Below are 13,003 nucleotides of genomic sequence, written 5' to 3'. Positions count from 1 at the left end.
TCACCAGCGTGGTTGAGTGAGTGGAAAGCAGGAAAGATAGATTAAATCGTATTTGTGTAATAGTGCAGTGATACTATAGACTGTGAATAAGAAGTGGACGTAGTCAATGTGACGTCACCCATTGGTTTGTGGACGACGGTTTTGAAGCCTCATGTTCGACATTTTGGCCGTTGCCATCTTGGTTTTTGGAACCAGAAGTGACACGAGAGGGTGGAGCTAAGTACAATCGAACGCTGGATAAGACATTTAGGCGACCAAAAAAAAACCAAGAGGGCGACGGCCAAAAACCAAGAGGGCGACGGCAAAAAACCAAGAGGGCGACGGCAAAAAACCAAGAGGGCGACGGCCAAAAACCAAGATGACGACAGCCAAAAATCAAGATGGCAATGGCAAAATAACAAGACGTAACGGCCAAAAACCAAGATGGTGATGGCCAAAATACTGAACTCGAGGCTTCAAATCCGTAGTCCACAAACCAATGGGTCGTCGGTGACTACGTCAACTTCTTATATACAGTCTATGGCTAACGTTGTGGGTAAACGGTTGAAACGTCCTAATTTTAAGTGTGTAAGAATGTGAACTTCACCAAACCAGCCTCAACCGTGGCAGTTCAATGGTATGAAATTGTAACATTGTATTGTATTGTATTGTATAACATTCAGTTTAAAATCAGTCAGAGAAGGTTGTGAGCCTCTGTAATAGTGGAAGAGTTTGATTCAAACCTCAACCACTCGAAACACAATTCATGTTTCTTTCTGACACATCACATTCAAGCTCTTGGTAGCTTAAGCATCCTCTAACCTGAAGGTCACGGTTTTGATTTGTGTCCTTCGCCGCTGAAGAGCTCTTAAGAAAGAAAGAAACCGAGGTCCAGATTCAACAAGTTTGTGTCACAAGTGCATTTTTTATTTCCCTCTAAAGGAATGTGCTTTGTGATAAGAGACCAGAGTTTATGTAAAGAGAGCTGCAGAAGCAAATAGCTCCTTCGTCACCAGCTCTAAGTGCAAATTGTGTGCTTCAGCTTGTTGGACTGATCCAGCGAGGCTGCCCCCCTCGTGCCCTAAAGCCTCTTTATAATTGGAGCGCTCTTTGAACTGATCTGCTCTGAGATTGGAGGATGGAGAAAAACCCTCTGCTCTGCTTGTTTGGCTTGCTGATGACGACGGCCTGCAGCAGACTCTGAATGACCGGAGTCTGCATGCGTTTTATAAGCACAACAACGGTCGGGGATGAGTTGGCGTTATGAAATACACGGGTTTGATTTGCATGGCCTCACCTACAGATGACTGAGCCGAGTAATGAGATGTACATATGATTAATGTATGAGCACGACATTGGGTTTTTACTGATGTTACGCAGCTTTCTTTTCATGTATGATTTGATCATTCTGCTAAATTATTTTGACTAAAAGTATAAATAGCTTCCGAGCAGCTGTTCTCGCCTCGTTATTCCACTTTTCCTGACCCCAAAATGTTGCTTTCTCCAACTTCCACCATGATGAATGACTACAGTATATATTTCAGCGTACATAGCATCAGACAGGCCCCTTGTGTTTATTGTTATAAGTTTTTTTTAGATACTTACTTCATGTTTGTGTTCAATTAGTGTTTAACAAAATACTTTATTTGTTAGCATCCATATAATTAATTTCCATTTAATTGTGAAGCATACTTTTTCCAAGATAGCAAAACATAGTATTTCCATGCTTCTTTTTTGCATATAAACAAACATGATGTCAAAAGACACAAGAAGAATACTCTTCAAAAAATAAATAATAATAATAATAATAATAAAAAAGGAATAATAGATAAATACTGAATAATTATATAAATATATTAAAATAAATAATAAAATAAAAATTACAAAAATAAAATATATAATAAATGAAAAAATTATATTAATAAATAATAAAAAAAAGTAATAATAATCATGACAACAAAAATAATGAAAATAATACTATTACTTATAATGTATATATAGTATGTATGTAATATATAACTTCACCTACAAAGAATACTCTTCAAAAAATAAATAATAATAATAATAAAAAGGAAAAATAGATTAATAATGAATAATAATATGAATATTAAAATAAATAATGAAATAAAAATTAGAAAATAAATAATTAGAAATAAAAAAAACAGTTTGATCGAGTCCATTTCAAACTCTCAGATGTTCGTCCCCTCTTTGGTGCCTGTTCTCTCTAAAACAGCACTTTATTTGGGGATAACCTTTAGTAATGTAACTGCTATGACACACAAGACCTCCAACCAGCCTAATTTTTCCAATTTTACTGCCATTTGGCAATGATATGTTGATGTTTATGAATGCTGCACCTATGAAAATGGTTAATTTAAGAGGCTTGCTTGGAAAAAGCCTCGTTATTTATTTGGATTAACATTATTATAACAATAATGACACAATGACCACAAACATCTATCAATAGTTTCTAAGTAATAATTTTGTTTTGTTTTTTAACTTGTGTACCTGCAGGGCTTCACAGCTCATACGCCGGCCATGCGGGGCAGATAGACCCAGAGCTGAGGGCGGCGTTGTCTCCGGACTGCCACATGACGCCCATTTTCGATGAGCGCTCCTTCCACAGCCCGCTGTACCACAGCCCCTCCCACGACCCCCAGGGCTCCCTCTACAGGACAAACACAGGTACTGCAGCACGTAACTTAGCTTATTAACTGTAGAACTCCACTAATTAGTCTGCAATATGGCAGGGGTGTTATTTTAAGCAACAAGACAACATTTAAACATTTAAAAACTGATTGTTTCGGAGCAAACAAAGTACCAGAAATACTAGAGGTACAGCAGGAGATGAAGTGAAAACAGAAATAACATTAATCTTCCAAAACATTTAAAATAACTCACATTGAATCATTCAAACGACCTAATTTGTCACACCAGCGTCCCCCTCAGGGTCCCCGGTCCCCAGGTTGAGAAGCCGAGCTCAGTTTCACATCTACTCTGATGATTATTTCTATATAAAATCTGTGACGGAAATCAGGGTTTACAGGCGCAGGAACTGTTGTTATTATGGCTCCCCGAGGTCAGAGCTTAATTAGGCTGAAACCTTTCATGTACTCGGCTGCGTCTTAATTGAAGCCTTTGCAGAATGATTTAAAGCTGAAAGCTCTGCGGAGTTTGATAGTGAAGCATCTAAGGAGCCATTTTAGTTTAATTTAGTCCAGATTTAAACAGGTCTGTGAGACAGCCCTCTGCTTTTAAATGCCTTATGTAACATGACAGTATTTGGGTGTATTTTTGCACTTCATAGTTCCAAACTGCCTCCAATCTTGATGCTGCTTATTTCTAAATCATGCTCTTGTTCCTCAAGTATCCTCGTTTCATTTCCTCAGGTATGGGGACCCTCCCTCGGGCCACCAGCCACTGCGGCACGCTGCCGTACCAAAGAAGCAGCTACGGGCTGAGCACTGCCGCTCTGTACGTCGACTCCTACAGGGTCTCCGGCGAGCCCGTCTTCTCCCACCGCCACTCTGGGCTGGTGGAGCGGGTGGCCACGCGAACCCCGTCCATCGAGAGCATCCATAAGGACCCCAGGTACTCACACACATTCAGATATCTATAGATGTACAGTATGCATGTGTAGAAGTTAGAAATTAGATAAATGTTATTTGACAAACTGAGATAATTTCTTACAAAAATCAATACAGAGCAATAAAATTATACAACTTAAATACAGTAAAATACGTGATTAATAAAATATTAATAAAATAGAATACAATTTTACAACTTAAATACAATAAAATTTGTTATTAATAAATTAACAATAAAATTGAATACAATGATACAACTTAAATACAATAAATAAGTGAATAATAAATAGAATCAAATTATACAACTTATATAGATTAAAATTTGTGATTAATAAAATAATAATAAAATACAATTTTACAACTTAAATACAATCAAATAAGTGATTAATAAAATAAAAATAAATACAATAAAATGATATAACTTAAATACAATCAAATAAGTGATTTATGAAATAACAATCTAATAGAATCAAATTATACAACTTAAATACAATATAATAAGTGAATAATAAAATAACAATACAATATAATTCAATTTTACAAATTAAATACAATCAAATTTTGTGATTAATAAAATAAAAATAAAATACAATAGAATGATATAACTTAAATATAATAAAACAAGTGAATATTAAAATAACAATAAAATAGAATTAAATTTACAACTTAAATGCAAGTAATATAAATTAAATATAATATAAAATAATATAAATAAGTGAATAAAATAATGTAAAAAATGTCTATAAACACCATTTTCATTTTTGATGCTTATATATTCATTAAATATTATCTAAGTTAAATACTGTAGTACATTTTCTAATTTTAAACTGTATTTTGTTTTAAGTAAAGTACTTCAACAGCTACTCGGTGTTGAGTTTTTGATAGAAGAGAGTTAAAGTGTAAATTGAATGAACCCCTCTGAAGTTTTTCGCTCTGTTTCCCCACAGGGAGTTTGCTTGGCGTGACCCCGAGCTGCCGGAGGTCATCCACATGCTGCAGCATCACTTCCCCTCCGTCCAGGCCAACGCCGCCGCCTACCTGCAGCACCTGTGTTACGGAGACAACAGGGTCAAGGTGGAGGTAAGGTGACGGGGACACGCTGGGCTGCAGTAAAAATAACAAGACAGACGTCACAGTCATGACTCACTCCTCAGGTGGAGGAAGGTGCTGCCACGTTTAAAGGCTTCACTACAAAGACAGTTTTAAAATGTATGCAGCTCTGGTAGTTTCCATAAAGGATAAAGCAGATAAAACATGTTTAAAATGACCTCCCAGAATGCAAACAAGAACTAATTAAATGCTTCAAGACAAGGATAAAACATTCATACATGCTTTCACTCATTTCAAACATGTCACTAGACTTTTGATTTATTTAATTGCTGCAAGTGTAGCTTATTTACATTGCCTCAGATACCTCCTATTGTATCCCTACACCGTCTCTAAGAGTTTATTCTCAGCTTACAGGGTTTGAAATTTGACTTTTTTTGCTGCCAAACTCTGAGCCAGAGCGCCATCTGCTCCAACAAAACTTTAAGTAACGTTGGTGCCAAATGTGCCGGCGCTGAATCGCAGCTCGCTCTCTCTTTGCTCTGCTTCCCGTGCAATAAATAACTCCAGCACAATGGCGGAGCTTCACGCGAGAGCCATTTTAGTGCCGTTTGGTTTGTTTGGTGATGAGCTTTTAATTAGCCTTTGGAGCGGCCTGGAAACACGCCTGCACATTTTGCCAGAAACAAATGTTTTCAGTGAGGGTTTGAACACAGAATCAGAGAGAAGCAGGGAGCGTCTGCTGCTCTCCTGAGACGGGTTTATTTCGAGATGACACAAGAAAAGTTTTGAACATGCCACAGCGAGGCTTCTGCATGTTTCAGCCTCGGTTTTATTCCAAGATATTTCAGAAAAGCTTTGCTACATGAAAATTGTGCTGTGCTTTTTCTCTAAAAGTTATTTGTTTTGATTTAATTATGACTTTCTTCTAAAGAAACTGGCTAAAAACTTTATCAATTTGCTATAAAAGTTTGGCTTTTCATGTCATCCTTCATGTTTAAAGAAGATAATTTGACAGTTTTTCTGTGTGTATAGTTTGTGTATAACTTGTCTTGAAGTTCATCTATCTCTGTGATTGGTCCTGGTCTGCAGGTGTGTCACCTGGGAGGGATCCAGCACCTGGTGGACCTGCTGGATCACAAGCTGACCGAGGTTCAGAAGAGTGCCTGCGGGGCCCTGAGGAACCTGGTGTACGGCAAAGCCACCGACAACAACAAGGTGGCGCTGAGGAACTGCGGCGGCGTGCCGGCGCTGCTGCGCCTCCTCAGGAAAACAACCGACAACGAAGTTCGCGAGCTGGTCACCGGTACGTCAAGTCAGGTTTAATTAAAGGCTGCACAACTGAGAAAGCTTGTGTCTGTACATTAGCATCAAAATACACAGTTATAGATAGAAGACATGTCAGATACTTCTCTTTCTAGTTAGTGCAGTAGCTCTCTTCAACCATGGCCAAACCTCCCACCAAGTTTTCTCATCATATCTGGCTAACAATCAAAAACTGAAATGGCAAAAGTAATAACCCAAAACAAAAGATCCAGCGGGTCAGGTAAAGACTGGGTGCTTCCTGTGTTGGGTAGCTGTCAGCTCTTTTTATTCCTAACGGGGTAAATTCAGGTGAAAGCAGCAGCATCCGCATTGACAAAAACATTCAACATTCAAATCCCGCGTGGGCGTCCGGCCTGCTTGCGAGGTCCGCTGGCCACCCGGCTGGCCGGCTTGCTGGCTGAGCGTCGGTCTGTGTCTCCGTCTGACTGGCTGGCAGCATATTAATCTGTGTATCGGCTGTTCTGTGGGAGGTGAGAGCGGCAGCGGCTTAAACACTCAGCGCTCAGTGTTGACAGAACAGATCTCGGCACAGTCCTCGGGACAGATGCTAAGATAATGTGCTTTGGAAACAGGATGCTGCTGACAGCTCTGCAGCCGCACCACACATACTGTTGAATATCAGGAGATGTGAAGCTGCGAGACGCCTCATATTCCTGGGAAAGACACAGAGGAGAGTCTTCAGTTTGATGTAAAGCTTTGGGAAAGTCTGATTTAGATTATTAAAGTTGTACTTGTCGCTTCATATTTACCGTATAAACATGAATTTAGTATCAATCTTCTCACCTCTACTGTACCTCTAAGCATCTAATGGTTCCTTTAACAAGACAAAAACCTTCCACAGCAGTCAGGAAAGTGACGTCTTCTTTATTGGCACCCACAGGCGTCCTCTGGAACCTCTCCTCATGCGACGCCGTGAAGATGACCATCATCCGTGACGCTCTGTCCACGCTGACCAACACTGTCGTCATCCCCCACTCGGGCTGGAGCAGCGTCTCGCACCGCGACGAACACAAAGTCAAGTTCCAGTCCTCCCTGCTGCTGCGCAACACCACCGGCTGTCTGAGGTGAGCAACGAATCAAACGCACCCGCTGCTGAATGTGCTGTCATAGATTTATTGTTTTGTCTCTCGTTACAACACAGCTCAAGTCCTGCGATGATCAAATGATCCTCTCTGTGATAATATAATCTTTACTGATGATGTTTATGCAGCTTCATCACCACCATGTTTTACTCCTTTACAGTTAAAACTGCCCCATAGATTTTACAAAGTGCCTCGCCTCATAATAATAATAATACCGTTGAGTTACCAGCCGCGCCGTCTGCTCATTAAATCGATCCTCGTTCTGAAACGCAAGGATGACTTTTTGATTTATTGGTCGTCTGCTGCTGCTGTTTTTCTGTCTGCTTTTCATTTTAATGATTCTGTAACTCCTGCAACACATAATCAAAGTCACATAATCATCAACGAGAAGCTCTGTAATGGAGATTTTATGCAGGCGTGAAGTCTTGAGTATGCGTTTGACCATGTGTGTCTTAAAAATCTAAGCCTAAAGGTTCAGATTCATCAATTTTACACCAATAAATGCAGCAGAATAATGTTATATATGACTGACGGGGACTGAAATAGAAGCTCCTTGAATCCCAGATGATTCAGTTCACTACAGCTCAAGATAATAATGCTAATTTTTTATGTTTTGCAAAAATTAAAAGTTAAATTAAAGTCACATATTGCAACTTTGCACATTCAAGACTCCTTCCAGATGAGCAGGAAGAAGTAAATGTTTGATTTTGAGATTAAAAAACATCACGATCAAGCAATCGGTTGGGCTAAAAACAAACCTTACCTGGTAGTCTGTTGCATGCCACATCCGTACAAAAGTTTGGTCTCGTTTTGAACCGGAGCATCTGCAGATTAATTCCATACCCGATATGCTATGATCCACTAAAGTTAGGAACAATACGAGATGAATAAATCCCTGTTTTTGTTATCTTCGCTGCCATCTTGACTGTAAGGGAGCCAGGGAGGGACAACTGAGGGAGATTCAACTCTTCTTTGTTTTCTAGTTTTATCATGATATTAATATTCTGATATCATGGTGATAGATGCTTTCTCAAGTCGTAGAAACAATTGGGATCCTCCTATGACCAACTATGCAGCTACACAATCATCTTGAGTTGTTAGACAAAAGCTTGCAAGTGGTAAACACGACAGACCTTTCCGGACTCTACCATCCATCCCTTGTGACTTGAATATTGCATGTATATTTGTGTTTGCAGAAGAGTCACCGCACCTGAAAGCTGATGCAAACAGGGCCACACCTGACCTACAACTGTTTCTCCAAAGTTAAAATGATCCGTTTAGAGGAGAACCTCGTCTAACTCAAATGCATTAAACCTGCTGAGTGGAGACGTCCCAGTTCACATGCTGCAAAGTTGTGTTTCCTGACTTTTACTTTAATTTAAACTACTCAAACTAAATGTATTTTAATGGCTTCATTAATCATCTTTGATCTGCTGATTCCATCTAATAGCTTTAAGTGACTCGGTGCCACAGGGAAACTACATCGCTGTGCAGCCTCCAGCACTTCTCTGCATCCAGACTGTAGATTGATGGTATAGAAATGCATTGTGGGAGTTATGTGCTGTTGTGCAGTCTTCTCATGTCAGCTCTCCATTAGTGGCAGCTGAAGGTTCCTATTGGAGGATCTGCTCCCTCCTTTACTTGTATCCGGGCAGGTTTTAAGCCACCCTGTGGGGGAATCCACAAACTGCACCTCCGTCTGAGTTAATGTGTCGCTCTATGTGCGTGTGTGTGTGTTTGTTTGAGGAACCTGAGCTCAGCAGGGGAGGAGGCGAGGAGTCAGCTGCGTTGCTGTGAAGGTCTGGTCGACTCGCTGCTTCACGTCCTCAAAGCCTGCGTCAACACCTCCGACTACGACAGCAAGGTGCTGCAAAAACACAAACACTACTACTATTTTATGTCACACTTTATTCCCAGGAGACTTAACCCTAACACAACTATAATCAAAATCTACTAGAGTTACTGCTCGAGATATTTAGACTGGTATGTTTCTCAGATTGTGGAGAACAGCGTCTGCACCCTGAGGAACCTCTCGTACCGGCTGGAGGTGGAGATGCCCTCCTCTCGCCTGCTGGGCAACCAGGAGCTGGACACCCTGCTGGGCTTCTCCTCCCCGGCCAAGGAGCTGGACTACCTCTGCTGGGGCAAGAGGAGGCGCGGCAGGAAGAGGGGCGGCTGGCCCGACGACAAGGTACCAACACAGAGGGGTGGGGGTTCTTTAAGAGGTGTTGAGGTCCTGGAAGCATTTTCCTGTCTAAAAATAGATGTATTATATGTATAGTCTAAATTACTAAATAAGATGGGTGTACAGAGTTTAAAATACATTTGCTAACATATCCTGCATGTTGATTTTGGTACAGTGGGACGGTGTCGGGCCGATCCCGGGTTTCTCCCAGTCTATGAGGGGTGCAGAGCTGCTGTGGCACCCGATAGTGGTGAAGCCGTACCTCAACCTGCTGGCCGAGAGCTCCAACCCCGCCACGCTGGAGGGCGCCGCCGGGTCACTGCAAAACCTCTCCGCTGGAAACTGGAAGGTAGAACGTCCTCTCTGTGACAGTGATACCACAAAATTACAAGTTAACTGCAATAAAACTGTGACTGTGTGTCCAGTTCTCAGCCTACATCCGAGCGGCGGTGCGTAAAGAGAAAGGTCTGCCCATCCTGGTGGAGCTGCTGAGGATGGACAACGACCGGGTCGTCTGCTCCGTCGCCACCGCCCTCCGCAACATGGCGCTGGACAGCCGCAACAAGGAGCTCATAGGTACAAACACACACTGAAACATACACACACAATCAACAGATTGATCCCAGAAACTGTGAAAAGATCTTCACACCTGAGTCAGGAACAACAGACTGAGTTTAGAAAGTGTGGTGACACATCGCCCCCTAATGGACAACAGTTGTGCTTAAGGTGAAATAAGCCAACTGGTGATGGTAAACATCTGGATATAATTACCTGAAGTGAGAGACAGAGGATTCAATAAAGGGGGTCTTTAGGGGGAGATAGCAGGTCAACAGTAGATGTCACATAGAGGTGATGTACATCATCTGAAAACTAAAAGGCACAATAAAATACTGAAATGAATATAAAACATGATGGATGACAAGTTTCCAGACAGACTGAGTAAAATGTGGAGGACAGAACCTGCCAAAATTAAAAAATAAATTAAAAAATGAGTCAATAAATTAATTAATATGACATTAACTGTACCAAAATAATATAACAAATAAATGTTTCCATTATTTAATTGACAAAATGTGACATAAATTGATATTTCTGTTTTAATTTGCATCTTTGTTTATTTACCTTTGTATTACTTCCCCTTTTTATCTACTCTTCTATTTAATCTTCCCTTTTATTTATTTATTTATTAATTTATTTATTCATTATTCATTTATTTATCTCTTCATCTCTTTATTTATCTAACTATATATATTAATTCATTCATTCATTAATTAATGTATTTATTTATTTTGTATTCATTTATTTACCTCTTTATTTATCTCTTTATACTATTTATTTATTTATTTACCTCTTTATATATCGCTTTATAATATCTATTTATACTATCTATTTATTTATTCATTTATCTATTTATCAATCTATTTATTTGTATTAACTTAAATTTGGAGGCAGCACAGCTTTACTACAAGTTTTACAAGTTGAATGTTTCCGTCTAAATGAAGTCCATCTTCTGCATCTCCTCCTGCAGGAAAGTACGCCATGAGGGATCTGGTGAACCGGCTGCCTGGCGGCAGTCCGCCGGTGCTGTCTGACGAAACGGTGGCGTCGGTCTGCTGCACGCTGCACGAGGTCACCAGCCGCAACATGGAGAACGCCAAAGCTTTAGCCGACAGCGGCGGCATCGAGAAGCTGGTGGATATCAGTAAAGGACGAGGGAAAGGGTACGAAACACCAGAGACACCTCACCTGAGTCATCTGTCCAGAAAAGGGCATGAATCACTATGTTTTAAGTATTCTACTGACATTACAATGTTGTGATGTGGTGAAATAACTTCATATGTAACGTGCCGCGTGTGTCGCAGGTACTCCATGAAGGTCGTGAAGGCAGCAGCTCAGGTGTTGAACACGTTGTGGCAGTACAGAGAGCTGAGGAACCTCTACAAACAGGTCGGTACCAGACACACAAACGTCCACTAGGACAATATCTCTTCTGCTAGGGAGAGTGCTGGTCAAGATTGGCAGCAATGATGAACTGATTAGTTTTTGGATGAACTTTGTGTGTGTGCAGGACGGCTGGAACTACACTCACTTCGTCACCCCCGTCTCCACGCTGGAGCGAGACCGCTACCTGTCCCAGCCGACGCTGCCCACCAGCCCGCTGCAGATGTCCCCCGTCATCCAATCAGGTGAGTGAGGTCAACCTGACGCTTGTATTATGTCTAAAACAATGAGGAAAATCCTGTAAAGTAAGAAAGTATACATCTTGAATCATGATTTTTTTCCTCAGGTGGTAGTGCGACATCCTCGCCGGCGATGCTCGGGATAAGAAGACACAGTTCAAACTACCAGAGGGCGCAGTCATCTATGCAACTCGACACGTATTATGGAGACAACAGTTTACACAAACGACAGTACACAGGTTCATATTGTGACTGATTCATAAATGTTTATTAATATGCAAACGTGCCGCCTGTTTAACATCAAATTATGACTTTTGATGTCTGTGCCACATCAGGGTCTGAGAAGAAAACTCCGTATTTCATCGGGACATATTCTTCCCAGTCAGGAGAGGATTTGAGACGGTCCCAGGTAAGACGTTGTTGTGTTAAAATATTGAACATTAATAGCAGAAAAAGGTTGTACTGCTGAATCAGTAAGTCCAACACAAAGCAGCGCTGAGATTCATTAATAGATCGGACATCGTTGTTCCTCTCCCAGCACACAGAGCCATTTTACGACGAGCCCGACAGGAAGAACTACAACAGCTACAGAATGTACCTGTCGTCCCCTCAAGACTTCGGAGAGGCGCCCTACGAGGACGAACCGGTCCACCTGACCCCGTCCTCCCCCGACGGCTACGCCGGCCAGTCGCTCCAGTTCAAAGCCAACACCAACTACGTGGACTTCTACTCCACCACGCGGAGGCCTTCAAACAGGGCCAACAAGTTCACCGGCTCCCCCGACTCCTGGGTGTAGACACCGTGTACGTTGAGCTTCTGTTTCCGTGGGTGTTTGTGTGTGTGTGGGGAGTGCACGGTTTGGGTGTCGGGAGTGCACGTCTGGGTGCTGTATGGTTGTGTGAAAGGTGGAGGATGCATGTGAATGTGTGAGTATCTGTGTAGAAACTGTACTGAATGACCAGGGCTCGGTTTGCTACCTGCAGCTTCTGACTAAGTTACACCATGTGCACAATAATGCTGATAAATATGAACCTGATTGTGAAGTTTATAGCTGAAACAATTGGTCAATTAATCGATTAGTCGATCAACAATTTTCTATATAATCATCAGATCGTGCAATAATGGAAATAATCCTGGTTGCTGGTGCTCTTTTTTTGTTGCAATTGTTCTGTAAATAGAAACAGTTGCTTTAAAACAAAGTGCAAAAAGCAACTTGGAGGAAATTGTTTAAAGCGTAGTTGCATTAAGCAGAAACACTCACATAGAAATGACATTTTTATGGCTTATATGTCAGAAAAAAATCGCCTCTTTTACACTCGTTTCAGACCACAAAACCAGGTGTAAAAGCCCTGTTATGCACAGACACAGTGCAACAGGTTTAATTATGTTTAGTAAATTTAGTGGTCCAATCAAATGCGAAGGATTTGATTTAATACCTCTTGTAACTGCTCAAATATTCAGAGTACAGAAGCTAAAGACGCTCTAACTTACGTTTAATGGGACTTTAACATCTCTTAACGTGTGAAGGACGCCTTAACGAGAGAGTAAATAATACAAAATAATAATAATAATAATAATAAATATTATTTAAATAGAACGTTTCATTACAAAGTGCTT

At 40.9% G+C, this 13,003-nt stretch overlaps 1 protein-coding gene across 4 annotated transcripts in view; it reads left to right on the top strand.

The window, feature by feature from the left end:
• The window catches only part of LOC119483945 (plakophilin-4-like), a 35,721-nt gene extending 23,303 nt beyond the window's left edge, over positions 1-12,418 (top strand). For all 4 annotated transcript variants that reach the window (XM_037762461.1, XM_037762460.1, XM_037762463.1 and 1 more), the window contains 15 exons: positions 2,494-2,664; positions 3,369-3,570; positions 4,514-4,646; positions 5,706-5,919; positions 6,820-7,003; positions 8,768-8,885; positions 9,018-9,212; positions 9,382-9,555; positions 9,632-9,782; positions 10,735-10,927; positions 11,069-11,153; positions 11,275-11,392; positions 11,494-11,625; positions 11,722-11,795; positions 11,925-12,418. In XM_037762461.1, coding sequence (XP_037618389.1) covers positions 2,494-2,664; positions 3,369-3,570; positions 4,514-4,646; positions 5,706-5,919; positions 6,820-7,003; positions 8,768-8,885; positions 9,018-9,212; positions 9,382-9,555; positions 9,632-9,782; positions 10,735-10,927; positions 11,069-11,153; positions 11,275-11,392; positions 11,494-11,625; positions 11,722-11,795; positions 11,925-12,182 — 2,402 coding nt within the window. In that variant the 3' untranslated portion in view covers positions 12,183-12,418. The remainder of the gene's footprint in view (positions 1-2,493; positions 2,665-3,368; positions 3,571-4,513; positions 4,647-5,705; positions 5,920-6,819; positions 7,004-8,767; positions 8,886-9,017; positions 9,213-9,381; positions 9,556-9,631; positions 9,783-10,734; positions 10,928-11,068; positions 11,154-11,274; positions 11,393-11,493; positions 11,626-11,721; positions 11,796-11,924) is intronic.
• Positions 12,419-13,003: the final 585 nt, after the last annotated feature.

This window comes from Sebastes umbrosus, chromosome 24 (assembly GCF_015220745.1).
Source record: "Sebastes umbrosus isolate fSebUmb1 chromosome 24, fSebUmb1.pri, whole genome shotgun sequence".
Taxonomy (NCBI): Eukaryota; Metazoa; Chordata; class Actinopteri; order Perciformes; family Sebastidae; genus Sebastes; species Sebastes umbrosus.
This window is presented reverse-complemented; position numbering and strand designations above follow the sequence as displayed.